This window comes from Acipenser ruthenus, chromosome 8 (genome assembly GCF_902713425.1).
Source record: "Acipenser ruthenus chromosome 8, fAciRut3.2 maternal haplotype, whole genome shotgun sequence".
NCBI lineage: Eukaryota > Metazoa > Chordata > Actinopteri > Acipenseriformes > Acipenseridae > Acipenser > Acipenser ruthenus.
Genome location: NC_081196.1, coordinates 8,156,353 through 8,174,840, shown reverse-complemented (window position 1 = coordinate 8,174,840; position 18,488 = coordinate 8,156,353). Strand labels below are relative to the sequence as shown.

General features: G+C 37.3%; 3 protein-coding genes and 1 long non-coding RNA gene across 4 annotated transcripts; all 4 read right to left on the bottom strand.

Annotated features, from left to right (window-relative positions):
• Positions 1-4,053: 4,053 nt before the first annotated feature.
• On the bottom strand, positions 4,054-5,393 carry LOC131737696 (olfactory receptor 6N1-like). The gene has a single exon (XM_059028363.1). The coding sequence runs from the start codon at positions 5,368-5,370 to the stop codon at positions 4,405-4,407; it is 966 nt and encodes a 321-aa protein (XP_058884346.1). The 5' UTR covers positions 5,371-5,393; the 3' UTR covers positions 4,054-4,404.
• A 4,819-nt stretch (positions 5,394-10,212) lies between these two features.
• Positions 10,213-11,250, bottom strand: LOC131737844 (olfactory receptor 6N1-like). The gene has a single exon (XM_059029623.1). The coding sequence runs from the start codon at positions 11,176-11,178 to the stop codon at positions 10,213-10,215; it is 966 nt and encodes a 321-aa protein (XP_058885606.1). The 5' UTR covers positions 11,179-11,250.
• A 1,294-nt stretch (positions 11,251-12,544) lies between these two features.
• LOC131737699 (uncharacterized) lies at positions 12,545-14,860 on the bottom strand. Its single transcript, XR_009329321.1, has 3 exons — positions 14,687-14,860; positions 13,696-13,934; positions 12,545-13,475 (listed from the first exon to the last, which is right to left on the bottom strand). It is a non-coding gene; the product is annotated as an uncharacterized LOC131737699 (long non-coding RNA).
• A 1,768-nt stretch (positions 14,861-16,628) lies between these two features.
• Positions 16,629-17,669, bottom strand: LOC117968359 (olfactory receptor 6N1-like). The gene has a single exon (XM_034916058.2). The coding sequence runs from the start codon at positions 17,667-17,669 to the stop codon at positions 16,629-16,631; it is 1,041 nt and encodes a 346-aa protein (XP_034771949.2).
• Between the last annotated feature and the right edge of the window lie 819 nt (positions 17,670-18,488).

Sequence of the window (18,488 nt, the reverse complement as noted above, 5' to 3'; positions counted from 1 at the left end):
TTATATCCTTCACTCTGGGAGGTGCTGTGTTCAGTTTCCATGTTTAAAATATCCAGGAGTCAACAGGGATCAAAGCAGTTTGTGTCCAAAGGCCCTGAGCACTCGGCTGACTGGCTGGGGATATCATTAGCTAACTTTGTACCTATTATACATGTTTCCAGTAAGTTCACATTCAAGATATGCCTTACTTTACCTCCTTTGTATCCCATGCTGTCTGTATATATTATTTCAACCCAATCCCACTTGTTTTTATATTTATTCGTCTATCTTGGGCCCTATTCACAAAACTTTCAGGACTGTTTAAAGGAATGTTTTTTCTAAATATTTGATATGCCAGAATGTTTACAAACATTCTCCTAGGTTACATTTCTCAAGTTTTCCTCAGGATCAGATAACACTTTACATTAAGTGCATCTAATGACTGTGTATTTACATAGTAGTTACTTCATAAATATATGTGTCCTATTACATAATTTCAATATTATTATGCACAGTAACAGTGTACTTAATGTGTAAATATTTTTGCACGATATAACCCTCTGACACGATGGCTTGTGTGGTGACATCAGGCCAGGAAATAGACAGACAGTTTTGGTGATTGAATTGCGCTGTTGTGTAGCTCTCCTGTCCCAGTGTGTAGCTGCACGGTAGTGGGCTCCAGCCGGACTCCGGCGGGGAACACATCAGGACTGACCAGAGTCACTGTTGAACCGGTGTCCACTAGAGCAGTACATGGAACCTCCTTGACTTGAATGGGGACGTGGCAGAAGTCCCCTGCAGTGGTCCTCCCAACCACTATGGCCGGGCCTGTGCTGTCCCTCTATGCAGACCCCTTGGCGCTTGCCCTGCAGCTGCTGTGTGGGGGGGGGGGGGGGGCGGGGGGGTGTTTGGTACCGTCCGGTGCTTCTCTTTGCTGAATTGGCCCGGGCAGGCTTTGGATGGTGTGTGGTTGGACCCCTCAGAGGCACAGTCACACCCTACCTCCTCGAGCACAGCCTCGACTCATTCTGCATGAGCCATGGTGATCTCTAGGGAGGTTGGGCCAGCAGGCCGGACCTACTGACTCAGGGCAGTCAGGGTTAGTCCACGGACAAAGGCCTCCATGGCCAGATCCTCTTGCGTGGCTTGCGGATAATTGGGGTACCCTCTTCGGGCCACGTATCTGACGTCAGCCGCCAGTATTCCCATTTTCTCTCCTGGGCCTCGGATTCAGTTAGCCAGGCGTAGGCGCAGGCCGACTGCATGCTCCACTCCCCCGAAGCGACACTCTAGGGCTGTGGCTGACACCTCATACTGGACCATCTCTCTTGGACCCAGGTCCGGCAGAACCTGCAGCGCTTTCCCCTCCAGTGCAGCTGCCAGCTGTCCAGCCTTCTCGGTTACCATTCTGAACTTAGCGTGGTAAGCCTCCCACAGGGATTTCCCATCATAGCGGCCTGCCTTCACTGTCTGCCTGCTCGCTATTGGCATTATGTTACTCCCACTCTGCTCTCCCTCTCTCCCGCGAGCGGTGCGGGGGCATGTCGGGGCTTAACTCTACGCTCACCCACCAAACACACACTTAGCTCGGCTATCAGTGTTGCACTGGCAAAATCAGCTTTTTTTATACAGTGCAGAACTAATTTATTTTAACATATTGTTTAGGGACTTTGGAATACCTGCACGGTGGATAGTAGTATCTACACGTATCGACAATAACAATCCAAAGAAAATCTGCACCATTGTTAAAGATTTTCTAACAAGTCTGGCATAAACAATTTTTGGCTGCAACTTAATTAACCCCTTAGTTTACACTGCCTCAGATTTTCTGATCACATTGTAAATTCCAGATTTCCTAAATCCATTGATGGAAATGTCCGGTCTGCTTTTAATTTTTTAAGCAAATTGGCTTAATCACTTGCTGCCATTCTCATTTTGACATCCGACACATTATTTCCCTTTAACCTGTGCTCCATACCACCAGTCTGTCAGAGGGTGGAATTGCACACTGTATGCCACACTCTGATTGGTGGAAGTATTATTGGTGATCCAATCCAAACCGCCAATAAAACCAAAATAAATTCCACTCCAAAATGTCCCGTTATATGGCATGATAAAAAAAATATATATTAAAGGAAGGATGGTTGGTGTTTCTTATGCGTTTCACTTAAAACCGGACATTAGTGCGTCCGGGTTTGTTAATTCCAGCCACCCGGACACAGATGCCAATTCCCGGACAGGTGGCAACCATATTTATAATGCTCCCCAGAATGTTCTGAAAAAAGGACACCAATTCCAAGATGCTAATGTAAAAAAAATTAAATAAATAGATAAATAAATAAATAAATTGTGAATTCTTATAGGAAGAGTCAAATACGGCCAAAAAATGCCAGGCAGCCCTGCCATATCCAACAAAAACTTTATTGTTATTTACAAACCCAACGAAACACATGATGTACCTGTGCAGGGCCACAGGCCTGCCACAATAACATAAACCACTTTTTATTTCTTATTATTTTTCATTTACTATTGGAAGGAACAATAAAACATTTGTTTAAATAACTAAATGAAAAAGGTCAGTCATGTCCTCACCATTTTTGGCTTTAATTTACTGAATGTACAATCATTTCAAATACACCCGTCCCAACCGATCCCTTTTATATATTTTAGATTGTACTCTAATACATAAACAACATTAAAAAAGTAGCCTTAGTTATGATGTCATTTTACATACTGATAACGTGTTAGAACATAATACCATTATTGATTATTTATTTCACAATCATTTATCAAATTAAAAACATATCTTAAAAGCAGATAAGCAGTCACGAAAGCCAATTCATTTTCTATTAATCAATTGATTTTCGTCATCATTTTCGTCATCATTTTTCTGTGTTTCGGTTTGTTGTTGTTGAAAGATGCTGTCTGAGCTCCAGTCTGACTCTAGGCCTGGTAACTCCTCACCTTCATGCAGATGATACAATGTTGTACTCTGCAGGTTCTTGTATATCTTTGGTCATCAAGGAACTGAACAGAGCTTCGTTGCTATTCTGCAGTTCACTCAAGCTTATTTAATACAACAGCTTAAAGCAAGCGGCACTGGAACATGTAATAGAGTACAAATACCCGGGCATATGGTTGGAAACTGCTTTTACTTTCAGAACACATATTACTTCTGTTAAACAAAAAATCAAGGCTAAATTGGGTTTCTTGTATCATAATACAATTAATTTTACTCATTAGATTTGTAACCTGAGCGCCCTACCAAACCCATCACTGTGATGTGTATGAACTGCTACATTGGCATTCTTTAACTACTTGGCTTCTTAAAGCCTGTTAAATGTTTGTTTATATTACAATAACTGGTAAAGTGCTAGCCTATCTCTGGAATGTACTTACCTTTTCTACTTCAAACTATCAGCACTTTTGGTTTTTACTTTTGGTAGCACTTGTTTGAATTTTCAGCAGCAGATAGTTGGAATGTTTTACAGAGGGATTTGAAATTGACCGACCTTTTTAGTCATAAACTGATCCTTGCAATTGTTAAATCTGCATCGAAAGGGCTGGATTGTATTGTTTTATTTTACTTATTTTAGTGATGTGTTGTGATTTAATGTATGTATTGTTTTATTCGGTTACATCAGTATTGTTTTTAATTATTTTGTATGATGGATGTTAATTATATGTTGTCTTTGCTGCAGTTTGAGCCTTCTTGGCCAGGTCACCATGGTAAATAACAACTTCTTCTCCATGTTTTTTTTTTTCTTTTTACCTGGTTAAATAAAGGAATTACATTGAAAGAATTAGAGGCTATTTATTGAGGAATGGTCCTGTATACCCTCAGAAATATTTCAAAAGCATGCATACTCAATGCAGTTGCTCTACAACCAGTTGACAAATATGCTTTTTTGTTAATGAAAAAACACACATATTTTGTAGAAATAAAGTTTTATTGAACAAGATTGATTTTTTTTTTACACTGGCCTCTTAAATAAAGAAGGTATGTTCCTAAGAAAACAACTTAAAATATACAGTATTTTTTTTTTTATTTCTCTCATTCTGTGATAGCAGCTGTGACTTTATTCAAACACAACATGTTTCAGAATACAGTCTGAACTGTTGCCATATACGTTACAGTTTTCTGATAGGGGACCATGTTTTGTAATTATAACATACCTGTCATCATTATGCACTGAAAGTGAATAATAAGGCATTTCAATCTATTCGCCGTTGCATATTGGATTGTAGATTGCAGATGGAATGAAGCAGCAGCCCCAGTTTGATATGAGAATGAAATTAATTGAGTCTTGATTTCTGGGTCAATTTAAATTGAGCTCAAGGCCCAGCTTCCTTACACAGGTCAGTTGTCCTGACTCAAGAATCATGCATAGTTAAAATAAAACAAATGTACTAAATATTAACAAACTAGGTTTTGACAGTGTGTGGAATGTTACATAGTGCTCTAATTTGCTTTCTTTGGAGCATATTTCTAACCCTTTTGCGTACCTCTGGCAGGTTAAGACCATACATGAGTGGGTTCAAAAGCGGAGGAATTATTAGAAACTCTAATGACAAGGTGATAACAACAATTTGGGGTAAAGCCGTAGAGTCTAAACGGCTAAGAACTACTTCACAAAGCATGGTGATAGAATAGTTGATCAGTGTAGTTAAATGTGGGAGACATGTTTGGAGAGCTTTCCTTCTGAATTCCTTGGAGCTTTTCTGACAAACAATAAGTATATTTACATAGGAAAACAAGATAAAAAACAGAGGTGGAAAAATTGCACAAATAGTAATTACAAAACCAACAATATTGTTAAGAGTAGTTGGTACACAAGATAGTTTAACAACTGACCAGTTCAAACAATATAGTCTTTCAATGTGGTTTCCACACAAAGGCAGTCTTGAAGAAAACAAAAGAACAAGGGCCATGCTACAGAATGGAAATAGCCAGGCACCAAATAGTAATTTACAAACAACTCTATCTGTCATGATATTTGTATAGTGTAAAGGTTTACAAATGGCCACATATCTGTCATATGCCATCACTGTTAAAATGGTAAATTCAGCAATTGCATAACCATAGATAACAAATATTTGAATGAAACATCCAGCATGAGGAATCACTTGGTTCTCTGATAGAAGATCAGCCAGAAGTTTAGGATAGAAACCAGCAGTTCCATAAAGGGCGTTAACAGATAAACTACAGAGAAAGATATACATAGGCTCATGAAGGCTTCTTTCCAGAAATATTACTAAAACAAGAACTATGTTTACAAAGACTATCAAGAGGTACCCAATAAGAGCAAAGACAAAATATACATATTTTGTATTACCCATGTCCCCAAATCCAGTGAGTGTGAAAGTTTCAGTGTAAGACATGTTTTCCATTTCCGTTTCATGTGTTCAGAATATCCCAGCCAAGGAGTCCTATTGATTAAAATACAGGTGGAAATATCGAGTCAGAACTCCTTGGTATGTATTCCAGGCAGACAACACTTTAAAACATTTAAAAAATCTGATCTCATAACACTGTGTTAAAACATTTATTTCAGCCACTAACCAACGTTTGAAAAGACTTTTGCAATAAAAGGTACTACTTAATTGTAATGGGACTTACACATTGACAGTTGTTTTATTTAAAAAAAAAAAAACTAACAAAAAAACTTTCTATTATTCAGTTTGTTTATTTTTTTATTAATGCACAGTAAACTACTATTTCTAATGACTACTAGAGTGACAAATCTTAAAAACATGCTATGATATGAACTGCTTTATAATTTGAATGAAACATTTACAGCTTTTAATGTAACATTTTTCACATGCCAGTACAGTCAGAATTACCTTCTAGACAGCATGCCAGTGGTTTTCAACCCTGGGCCTCCCGTAACCAACAGTCTGGATTTTTGTTTCAACCAGGAACTACATTTTGTTTTAAACTGGCATTGTTTTCCAGTGCGCAGCAGCCTCTGCAGTGTTGAACAGTGTAGATACAGTAGATACAGTGATTTCCATGATGCTGCTTAGGGTGTGTTTTTTTATGTTTATGGCCTATAAATGCATTTACATGTTTTGCAACATAGACATATACTGTACAGGAAAAGGTTAAATATATAGAATCTAGCAATCAACTTGCTACCGTAACATACAACCACAGTAAAACTTCTGTCTGTGGTTATATTGTATTCTGTGTGATCTTTGTAACCACCTGCTTAATGTTTGAAATAAGAAAAATATAAAATATAATTTACCTGTCTTCCAACAGCCTTAGTCAGAGCACCCTACAGCAGGTAATACAGATGCAATGTGTTGTCAAATAGAGCATTGTGCGGCTTTTTATCCTTCACTCTGGGAGGTGCTGTGTTCAGTTTCCATGTTTAAAATATCCAGGAGTCAACAAGGATCGAAGCAGTTTGTGTCCAAAGGCACTGAGCACTCGGCTGACTGGCTGGGGATATCATTAGCTAACTTTGTACCTATTATACATGTTTCCAGTAAGTTCACATTCAGTCATTGGGCCCTTTTTGGCCCTGGCAGACTTTGGGTGGTGTGTGGTCGGGCCGTCTCTTCCCCTCAGAGGCACGGTCGCACCCCCCCCCCCCCCCCCACCTCGAGCACAGCCTCGACTCATTCTGCATGAGTCACGGTGAGCTCTAGGGAGGTTGGGGCAGTGAGCCAGACCTACTGACTCAGGGAAGTCAGGGTTAGTCCACAGACAAAGGCCTCCATGGCCAGATCCTCTTGCGTGGCTTGCGGATAATTGGGGTACCTCTTCGGGTCACGTACCTGATGTCAGCCGCCAGTATTCCCAGTTTCTCTCCTGGGCCTCGGATTCAGTTAGCCAGGCGTAGGCGCAGGCCAACTGCATGCTCCACTCCCCCAAAGCGACCCTCTAGGTCTGTGGTTAACACCTCATACTGGACCATCTCTCCTGGGCCCAGGTCCGGCAGAACCTGCAGCGCTTTCCCCGCCAATGCAGCTGTCAGGTGTCCAACCTTCTCGGTAGGCCCCCAGCCATTAGTGAGTGCTACCATTCTGAACTTAGCGTGGTAAGCCTCCCTCAGGGATTTCCCATCAGAGCGGCCTGCCTTCACTGTCTGCCTGCTCGCTCTTGGCATTATGTTACTCCCACTCTGCTCTCCCTCTCTCCCGCGAGCGGTGCGGGGGCATGTCGGGGCTTAACTCTACGCTCACCCACCAAATACACACTTAGCTCGGCTATCAGTGTGGCACTGGCAAAATCAGCTTTTTTTATACAGTGCAGAACTAATTTATTTTAACATATTGTTTAGGGACTTTGGAATACCTACACGGTGGATAGTAGTATCTACACGTATTGACAATAACAATCCAAAGCAAATTTGCACCATTGTTACAGATTTTCTAACAAGTCTGGCATAAACAATTTTTGGCTGCAACTTAATTAACCCCTTGTAAAAATAAATAAATAAATAAATAATAACACAAAACTGCTTAACCTAAAAAAGAACAGTTGTGCACGTTCCACAGTAGCAGGTGCAGTTTACACTGCCTCAGAGTTTCTGATCGCAGCGTAAATTCCAGATTTCCTAAATCCATTGATGGAAATGTCCGGTCTGCTTTTAATTTTTTAAGCAAATTGGCTTAATCACTCGCTGCCATTCTCATTTTGACATCCGACACATTATTTCTCTTTAACCTGTTCTGCATACCACAAGTCTGTCAGAGGGCGGGATTGCACACTGTATGCCACACTCTGATTGGTGGAAGTATTATTGGTGATCCAATCCAAACCTCCAATAAAACCAAAATAAATTCCACTCCAAAATGTCCTGTTATATGGCATGTCAAAAAAAAAAAAAAAATTAAATGAAGGATGGTTGGTGTTTCTCATGCGTTTCACTTAAAACCGGACATTAGTGCGTCCGGGTTTGTTAATTCCAGCCACCCGGACACAGATGCCAATTCCCGGACAGGTGGCAACCATATTTATAATGCTCCCCAGAATGTTCTGAAAAAAGGACACCAATTCCAAGATGCTAATGTTAAAAAAATTAAATAAATAAATAAATAAATAAATAAATTGTGAATTCTTATAGGAAGAGTCAAATACGGCCAAAAAATGCCAGGCAGCCCTGCCATATCCAACAAAAACTTGATTGTTATTTACAAAGCCAACAAAACACATTATGTACCTGTGCAGGGCCAAAGGCCTGCCACAGTAACATAAACCACTTTTTATTTCTTATTATTTTTCATTTACTATTGGAATGAACAATAAAACATTTGTTTAAATAACTAAATGAAAAAGGTCAGTCATGTCCTCACCATTTTTGGCTTTAATTTACTGAATGTACAATCATTTCAAATATACCCATCCCAACCAATCCCTTTTATATATTTTAGATTGTACTCTAATACATAAACAACATTAAAAAAGTTGCCTTAGTTATGATGTCATTTTACATACTGATAACGTGTTAGAACATAATACCATTATTGATTATTTATTTCACAATCATTTATCAAATTAAAAACATATCTTAAAAGCAGATAAGCAGTCACGAAAGCCAATCCATTTCCTATTAGTCAATTGATTTTCGTCATCATTTTCGTCATCATTTTTCTGTGTTTCGGTTTGTTGTTGTTGAAAGATGCTGTCTGAGCTCCAGTCTGACTCTAGGCCTGGTAACTCCTCACCTTCATGCAGATGATACAATGTTGTACTCTGTAGGTTCTTGTATATCTTTGGTCAAAGAACTGAACAGAGATTTGTTGGCATTCTGCAGTTCACTCAAGGTTAATATAACAACTTAATAAAACAACTTAAAGCAAGTGGCACTGGAACATGTAACAGAGTACAAATACCTGGGCATAATGGTGAAAACTGCTTTTACTTTCAGAACACATTTTTCTTCAGTTAAACAAAAAAAATCAAGGCTAAATTGGGTTTCTTGTATCATAATACAATTAATTTTACTCATTAGATTTGTAACCTGAGCGCCCTACCAAACCCATCACTGTGATGTGTATGAACTGCTACATTGGCATTCTTTGACTACTTGGCTTCTTAAACCCTGTTAAATGTTTGTTTATATTACAATAACTGGCAAAGTTCCAGCCTATCTCTGGAATGTACTTACCTTTTCTACTTCAAACTATCAGCACTTTTGGTTTTTACTTTTGGTAGCACTTGTTTGAATTTTCAGCAGCAGATAGTTGGAATGTTTTACAGAGGGATTTGAAATTGACCGACCTTTTCAGTCATAAACTGATCCTTGCAATTGTTAAATCTGCATCGAAAGGTCTGGATTGTATTGTTTTATTTTACTTATTTTAATGCTGTATTGTGATTTAATGTATGTATTGTTTTATTCTGTTACATCAGTATTGTTTTTAATTATTTTGTATGATGGATGTTAATTATATGGTGTCTTTGCTGCAGTTTGAGCATTCTTGGCCATGTCACCGTGGTAAATAACAACTTGTTCTCCACTGTTTTTTTTTACCTGGTTAAATAAAGGAATTACACTGAAAGAATTAGAGGCTATTTATTGAGGAATGGTCTTGTATACCCTCAGAAATATTTCAAAAGCATGCAGACTCAATGCAGTTTCTCTACAACCAGTTGACAAATATGTTTTTTTTTTTTCATGAAAAAACACACATATTTTGTAGAAATAAAGTTTTATTGAACAAGATTGATTTTTTTTTTACACTGGCCTCTTAAATAAAGAAGGTATGTTCCTAAGAAAACAACTTAAAATATACAATATGTTTTTATTTCTCTCATTCTGTGATTGGAAATCCCCGTGGCACATAGTGAATGTTACATACACTGAACATCTGTTTCTGTCTATTTTCTGTCTCAGCTGTGACTTTATTCAAACACAACATGTTTCAGAATACAGTCTGAACTGTTGCCATATGCGTTACAGTTTTCTGATAGGGTACCATATTTTGTAATTATAACATACCTGTCATCATTATGCACTGAAAGTGAATAATAAGGCATTTCAATCTATTCACCTATTTGTTATGATAACCTGTAACTTCCAGTTGCATATTGGATTGTAGACTGCAGATGGAACGAAGTAGCAGCCGCAGTTTGATATGAGAATGAAATTAATTGAGTCTTGATTTCTGGGTCAATTTAAACTGAGCTCAAGGCCCAGCTTCCTTACACAGGTCAGTTGTCCTGACTCAAGAATCATGCATAGTTAAAATAAAACAAATGTACTGAATATGAACAAACTAGGTTTTGACAGTGTGTGGAATGTTACATGGTGCTCTAACTTGCTTTCTTTGGCGCATATTTCTAACCCTTTTGCGTACCTCTGGCAGGTTAAGACCGTACATGAGTGGGTTCAAAAGCGGAGGAATTATTAGAAACTCTAATGACAAGGTGATAACAACAATTTGGGGTAAAGCCGTAGAGTCTAAACGGCTAAGAACTACTTCACAAAGCATGGTGATAGAATAGTTGATCAGTGTAGTTAAATGTGGGAGACATGTTTGGAGAGCTTTCCTTCTGAATTCCTTGGAGCTTTTCTGACAAACAATAAGTATATTTACATAGGAAAACAAGATAAAAAACAGAGGTGGAAAAATTGCACAAATAGTAATTGTAAAACCAACAATATTGTTAAGAGTAGTTGTTACACAAGATAGTTTAACAACTGACCAGTTGGAACAATACAGTCTTTCAATGTGGCTTCCACACAAGGGCAGTCTTGAAGAAAACAAAATACCAAGGGCCATGCTACAGAATGGAAATAGCCAGGCACCAAATAGTAATTTACAAACAACTCTATCTGTCATGATATTTGTATAGTGTAAAGGTTTACAAATGGCCACATATCTGTCATATGCCATCACTGTCAAATTGGTAAATTCAACAGCTGCATAACCATAGATAACAAACATTTGAATGAAACATCCAGCACGGGGAATCACTTGGGTCTCTGATAGAAGATCAGCCAGAAGTTTAGGATAGAAACCAGCAGTTCCATAAAGGGCGTTAACAGATAAACTACAGAGAAAGATATACATAGGCTCATGAAGGCTTCTTTCCAGAAATATTACTAACACAAGAACTATGTTTACAAAGATTATCAAGAGGTACCCAATAAGAGTAAAGACAAAATATACATATTTAGTTTTACCCATGTCCCCAAATCCAGTGAGTGTGAAAGTTTCAGTGTAAGACATGTTTTCCATTTCCGTTTCATGTGTTCAGAATGTCCCAGCCGAGGAGTCCTATTGATTAAAATACAGGTGGAAATATTGAGTCAGAACTCCTTGGTATGTATTCCAGGCAGGCAACCCTTTAAAATATTTTAAAAATCTGATCTCATAACACTGTGTTAAAACATTTATTTCAGCCACTAACCAACTTTTGAAAACACATGCCATAGTTGTTATGTTGCAATAACATGTATTACTTAATTGTAATGGGAGTGTCACACACTCACAGTTATTTTATTAAAAAACAAAACAAAACAAAAAAACCTTTGTATTATACAGTTTGTTTATACAGTTATCTTTTTATTAATGGACTGTAAACTACTATTTCTAATGACTACTAGAGTGACAAATCTTAAAAACATGCTATGATATGAACAGCTTTATAATTTGAATGAAACATTTACAGATTTTAATGTAACATTTTTCACATGCCAGTACAGTCAGAATTACCTTCTAGACAGCATGCCAGTGGTTTTCAACCCTGGGCCTCGCGTAACCAACAGTCTGGATTTTTGTTTCAACCAGGAACTGCATTTTGTTTTAAACTGGCATTGTTTTCCAGTGCGCAGCAGCCTCTGCAGTGTTGAACAGTGTTTAGATACAGTGATTTCCATGATGCTAATGCTGCTTTCGATGTGTTTTTTCTGTATGTTTATGGCCCAAAAATGCAGTTAGAGTTTTTGCAACATTGACATATAATGTAGATGAAAAGGTTAAATATAAAAATCTAGCAATTAACTTGCTACCGAAACATACGACCACAATAACACCTCTGTCTGTGGTTATATTGTATTGTGTGTGGTCTTTGTAACCACCTGCTTAATGTTTGAAATAAGAAACTTGCAGTAAAATATAATTTACCTGTCTTCCAACAGCCTTAGTCCGAGCACTCTGCAGCAGGTCATACAGATGCAATGTGTTGTCAAATAGAGCATTGTGCAGCTTTATATCCTTCATTCTGGGAGGTGCTGTGTTCAGTTTCCATGTTTAAAATATCCAGGAGTCAACAGGGATCGAAGCAGTTTGTGTCCAAAGGCCCTGAGCACTCGGCTGACTGGCTGGGGATATCATTAGCTAACTTTGTACCTATTATACATGTTTCCAGTAAGTTCACATTCAGTCATTGGGCCCTTTTCACTTGATCAAATTAAAGTGAGTGTTAAAGTTACAGAACAACCTGTACTGTTTACAAGATATGCCTTACTTTACCTTTTTTGTGCCCCATGCTGTCTGTATCACAGCAATACATTATTTCAACCCAATCCTTCTTGTTTTTATTATTATTATTATTATTATTATTATTATTATTTATTTCTTAGCAGACGCCCTTATCCAGGGCGACTTACAATTGTTACAAGATATCACATTATACATTATTTCACATTATACAGATATCACATTATTTTTACATACAATTACCCATTTTTTACAGTTGGGTTTTTACTGGAGCAATCTAGGTAAAGTACCTTGCTCAAGGGTACAACAGCAGTGTCCCCCACTGGGGATTGAACCCACAACCCTCCGGTCAAGAGTCCAGAGCTCTAACCACTACTCCACACTGCTGCCCTTTTATATGCTTTATGCATCTATCGTGCGCCCTATTCACAAAACTTTCAGGACTGTTTAAAGGAATGTTTTTTTCGAAATATTTGATTTGAAGAATGTTTACAAACATTCTCCTAGGTTACATTTCTCAAGTTTTCCTCAGGATCAGATAACACTTTACATTAACAGTGTCTAATGACTGTGTATTTACATAGTAGTTACTTATTAAATACATGTGTACTATTACATAATTTCAATGTTATTATGCATAGTTACAGTGTACTTAATGTGTAAATCTTTATGCATCATAAATATAAGGGCACAGTTGTATCACAAACGATATATCCCTGTGACACAATGCCTCATGTGGTGACATCAGCCCAGGAAATAGACAGACGGTTTTGGTGAGTGAAATGTGCTGTTGCGCCGGTTTATAATAAATAAAAAGATTTAAACACAAAACACTTTTTTTAAGCAAAACAAACGAACAAACAGATACAAAACAAGTACCATGCTGTTTCCACTCCACCATACGTAGCAATTGTTATGATTTTAATTGCTTAACCTCATTTAAAACCATAAATCCTTACCAATACGATCCTGAAGCAAGCGATAATTATAAAAGCAATTATAAACAATTGTAATAGCTGACTTTCAAAAACTATAAACTTTCTCTCCTCAGCTGTAGTTGGGTGTTACAGATTTCTTCTGCAGCTTCTGAAGTTCTGCAAAATATGGAGATGAACGTACAATTAGAATGCTGAATTTGCTTTCATATTTATTTCAATATTATAGCATGTTATAACATCACTTGGATGACAAGTACATAATAAAATACTGGATGCAGCTACTACAGAAATAACTTTGGACAGGCATTATAAAAACGTGAAAATCAAGCACTGTGATTATGGAGAAAACTGATAAGTAAACAGGATGGTTTCTTACTCTGAACAATCAGATTGGTAGGTGTCAGGGTCAGATAATGGGTCCAGCTTGTTTTCATTTTCCTCAACTTCCTCACTTTGTATCAACATCTCATCTTGAACTGGTTTTAAGGATTGTTCTGCTTCTGATCGTCATCTCGTTCTGGAGATGTTGAGTTTGTGCAAGGTGAGCCAATTTCATCCGTTTGCACAGCTGCATCTTTGAAAGTTTTTTGGGTGTGCTATCATTCACCTGCACAGCTGCAGTAACAATTACAATGGTAGTATTATTTTACATGTAAAAGGTGGAATAAGAGCATCTTGATCTCACAGTGTTCTAATTAAAAGTAATGACGTATACATTTGTGATGCCGTTTTTCAGAATTATTCTGCACTTGACGGTAGTTAGCAGATTGCTTGTGAACTGCTAATCATAGTGTCATTGCTGTTCAGTTATACATTCTAACATAACCATTTACTGTAGGGAATGTAAGATTTACTTTACAGCTAGATTACTAGACTTTCTATCCATCCATCTATCTTCAGTCGCAGAAGAAAGTATTGTCATCCTTAAAGTGAAACAATGTTATTCACTAATTTATTTAGTTTATTATTATTATTATTATTATTATTTATTTCTTAGCAGACGCCCTTATCCAGTTTAATACACCTTAGTCTCTGTAAGTCGCCTTGGATAAAGGCTTCTGCTAAATAAACCAATAATAATAATAATAATAATAATAATAATAATAATAATAATAATAATAATAATAATAATAATAATAATAATACATATTGTTAAACTATACTTATTTAAAAGTGATATGTTTTTGAAGTTTATTAAACACTCATTCATCCTAGCAAGTACTATTAAAGATTGCAGGTCAGTTATCTGAGTTCAGACAGGGGGTGCCAAAACTTATATCTGCAGCTCAGGAAGTGCCCTGATTGTGAATTATGATGATATCTTGTTTTTATGAAAATGTTACTACTGTTTTAAATTGTACTCTTACCCACGCCTTTGTAAGACAATCTCCATTTCGGTGTTTGGACTGCTGTCTGACAGCTTTCTACATCTACACCACACCCTGCTGGAGGAAATGATTCGGATTCACTAGTGTCCTCTACGCTGTCCTTTGCTGCACTGTCATTTATGCTTTCGTGATCTTTATGAGACTCTTGCAAGATCTGTTAAAAAATAAAATAATGTATAACAGGACTAAAAATTAATCGCACACATTTGTTTGTAAAACCTGTGGATTTCCATTTACCCTGTAGGGAAGATGTAATGACCTGTACTATTAGTAATCCGATCATCTGATCTTCTGTGTAGTCAGAAAAAAAATACAATAGACACATAGCGACAAGCTTCCATTTCACATTTCTGTAATAACAGCCAAGGTAATAAAAGGTAGAAGAAAAAAAATGACAATAAAAAGTGAAATACTTCATATACGATCGATTTCAAAGTGCTCTGCATCCATATGAAGTAACACATTATTGGGACCCTTACCTCAGCTGTGTTACGCTTTCTTATTGCTCTGCGTTTCTTTTTCCTCAGAGGCTGGGGCACATCTGAGCACAGTGTAGACAACTCAGTTGCGCCATGCCAATTTGCTCTTTTAAGTTTTATGCTTTTTCTGTTTCAGTTGGGAATTGAAACAGAGACCTCCTGTTTGGTGGGGTTTCCACATCTGGCAGCAATACCCCTTTTTGGCATTTTCCAAATCTGCCTCCCATACTGTTACAGTGTTACAAGGCAGCTGTGTTCCCCTTCACTTCCGCCGGCGTCTCCCGAGAGGAGTTTTCTAAACCAGGAAGTGGCTGTTTTTTTTTTCTGATCGAATTAAAATGTAATCGTATCCTGATGTAACTATCACTGACACTTATCTGCTCCCATATTGAATCGTATTTTGTCACATTCTTGTACTTACTAGAACTGAAGTCATTGTATTTTATCTTGCTCCTAATTGTATCGATACTTGTACTGTGATTCTTGAAATGTATTTTTTGTTTATGACTAAGTCGCCCTGGATAAGGGCGTCTGCTAAGAAATAAAGAAATAAAAATTACAGAAATCGGCTGAACAGAGCTCAATAAAAAATAACCAATTAAAAGTTTCAGTTACCAATAGTTTTATCATACTCTGGGACCCGCGGGGAACACATGGTGAAAGTAAAAAATATTTAGATTTTCGCTGGATAGACACTTTAATGGAGCCCTGGGCTCTCCTTTTGTAGAATGTGGCTGCTCCCAATTAGCACCAATTATTCTATTAAGGAGCAGCCACATTCTCACATGTTTTTGGCAGGGACAGGAATTAAGCCCATCCCTGCCAACCACCACCAAAACACAAACAAAACACCACAATATCTTGCTCTGATCATTCAGTGTTCTGTTTAGACCACAAGTATATATTTAAAATAAATAGCAATACAGTGTGTACGTTTTTTTTATTAATCGATTAATTCAGGGAGTATTTTACCCGGCAGATCTTTACTTTCATTGTCAACAGACTATGCTTTGACACAGATGCATTTCGAAACCTGTATATGGACTCTTCACAACCGTCTTTAGAAAGAACCTTGACCTCAGTATGTTAACTTACATCCTCTCTGTTGTTTCCTACCTTTTCCAGTTTTAAATAAAGGGCTGCAGGCTGTTTGGATAAGTCAAACGCAGGCAGAGCGGAGACTGGCATTTATTGACTAAACTCATTCTCAAGGACTCCAAATCAAAACAACAATAGAAATCTGAAATTATTTCAGGCATTTTAAGGCATAGGTGTAGAAAGATAGGTCAGGTTTTTCAGCAACGGGCCAGCTGAGAATTCGAGTACTGAGTTATGATTTAAATCTGTTCTTAACTCCAACACACACACACACACCTACCTTAACATTAGGGTTGGGGTTAGGACCATAGAAGAATTGCATTTATGGCAATTCATTTAGTTTTTCAACATTTAATATAGTTGGGGGAAAAAAAAAACCTATTAGCAATCTCACTCACCATCAAAAACTTTCTCTGTATCGGTGGCCATAACAGAGCAGACAGGAGGATAAATTGTAAGCGGTGTGGTCTTCTGAGCATATTTATAATCCTTTTCCGTACCTCAGGCAAGTGGAATCCATACAAGAGAGGATTAAGAAGGGGAGGAATTATTAGAAACTCCAATGACAGGATGGCAGCAACAATTTGGGGCATATCCTTTGAGTCTAATCGACTAAGAGCTATTTCACAAAAACTTGTTATTGAATAGTTGATAAATGTTGTTAAATGCGGGAGACATGTTTGTAGTGCTTTGCTTCTGAATTCCTTGGAGCTTTTCTGACAAACAATAAGAATGTGTACATAGGAAAACAATATAAAAAACAGAGGTGGAAACATTGCACAAATAGTAATTATAAAACCAACAACATTGTTCAGAGTAGTTGGTACACAAGATAGCTTCACTACTGACCAGTTGGAACAATACAGTCTTTCAATTTGGTTTCCACACAAAGGCAGTCTTGAAGAAAACAAAAGAATAAGGGCCATGCTACAGAATGGAAATAGCCAGGCACCAAATAGTAATTTACAAACAACTCTATCTGTCATGATATTTGTATAGTGTAAAGGTTTACAAATGGCCACATATCTGTCATATGCCATCACTGTTAATATTGAAAATTCAGAAGCTGCATACCCATAGATAACAAATATTTGAATGAAACATCCAGCATGAGGAATCACTTGGGTCTCTGATAGAAGATCAGCCAGAAGTTTAGGATAGAAACCAGCAGTTCCATAAAGGGCGTTAACAGATAAACTACAGAGAAAGATATACATAGGCTCATGAAGGCTTCTTTCCAGAAATATTACTAACACAAGAACTGTGTTTACAAAGATTATCAAGAGGTACCCAATAAGGGTAAGTAGAAAATATACATATTTAGTTTTACCCATGTCCCCAAATCCAGTGAGTGTGAAAGTTTCAGTGTAAGACATGTTTTCCATTCCTGTTCTCATGAGATCAGAATGTCCCAGCCAAGGAGACCTATTGATAAAAAATACAGCTGGAAATAAATCAGATCTCTATACCACTAACAAACTTTTGAAAATACATGCCATAGTTGTTATGTTGCAATAAAATGTATTACTTAATTGTAATGGGAGTGCTAAATACTGACAGTTGGTTTATTTAAAAAACTATCATATGAGTTTAGTCATTTTTAAACTGTCAGGTGATACAGTTTTGTATTAATGGACAGTAAACTATTATTTTTAATGACTACTAGAGTGACAAACCTTCATTAAAACACGCTATGATATGAACAGCTTTAAACCTTGAATGAAACAGCACAGTGAAGAAGAAAAAAGTCATATACAGTCTATTGATACATTTCAACTGTTCACTTGTACTTAATAATGATGTCTTAGTAATGTCTTATGTAATAGGGTGTAATTTACAGATTGTAATGTATTATTTTTCACATGCCAGTACAGTCAAATTAGTTGCCAGAATTACCTTCTAGACAGCATGCCAGTGGTTTTCAACACTGGACCTCCCGTAACCAAGTCTGGATTTTTGTTTCAACCAGGAACTACATTTTCTTTTAAACTGGCATTGTTTTCCAGTGCACAGCAGCCTCTGCAGTGTTGAACAGTGTTTAGATACAGTGATTTCCCTAAAGCTAATGTTGCTTGCTGTGTGTTTTTTCTGTATGTTTATGGCCCACAAATGCAGTTAGTTTTTGCAACATTATATGCTGTACATTAAAAGGTTACATAAACTGAAGTTGGTATATTGTGAAATGTCTTTAAAATCTAGCAATT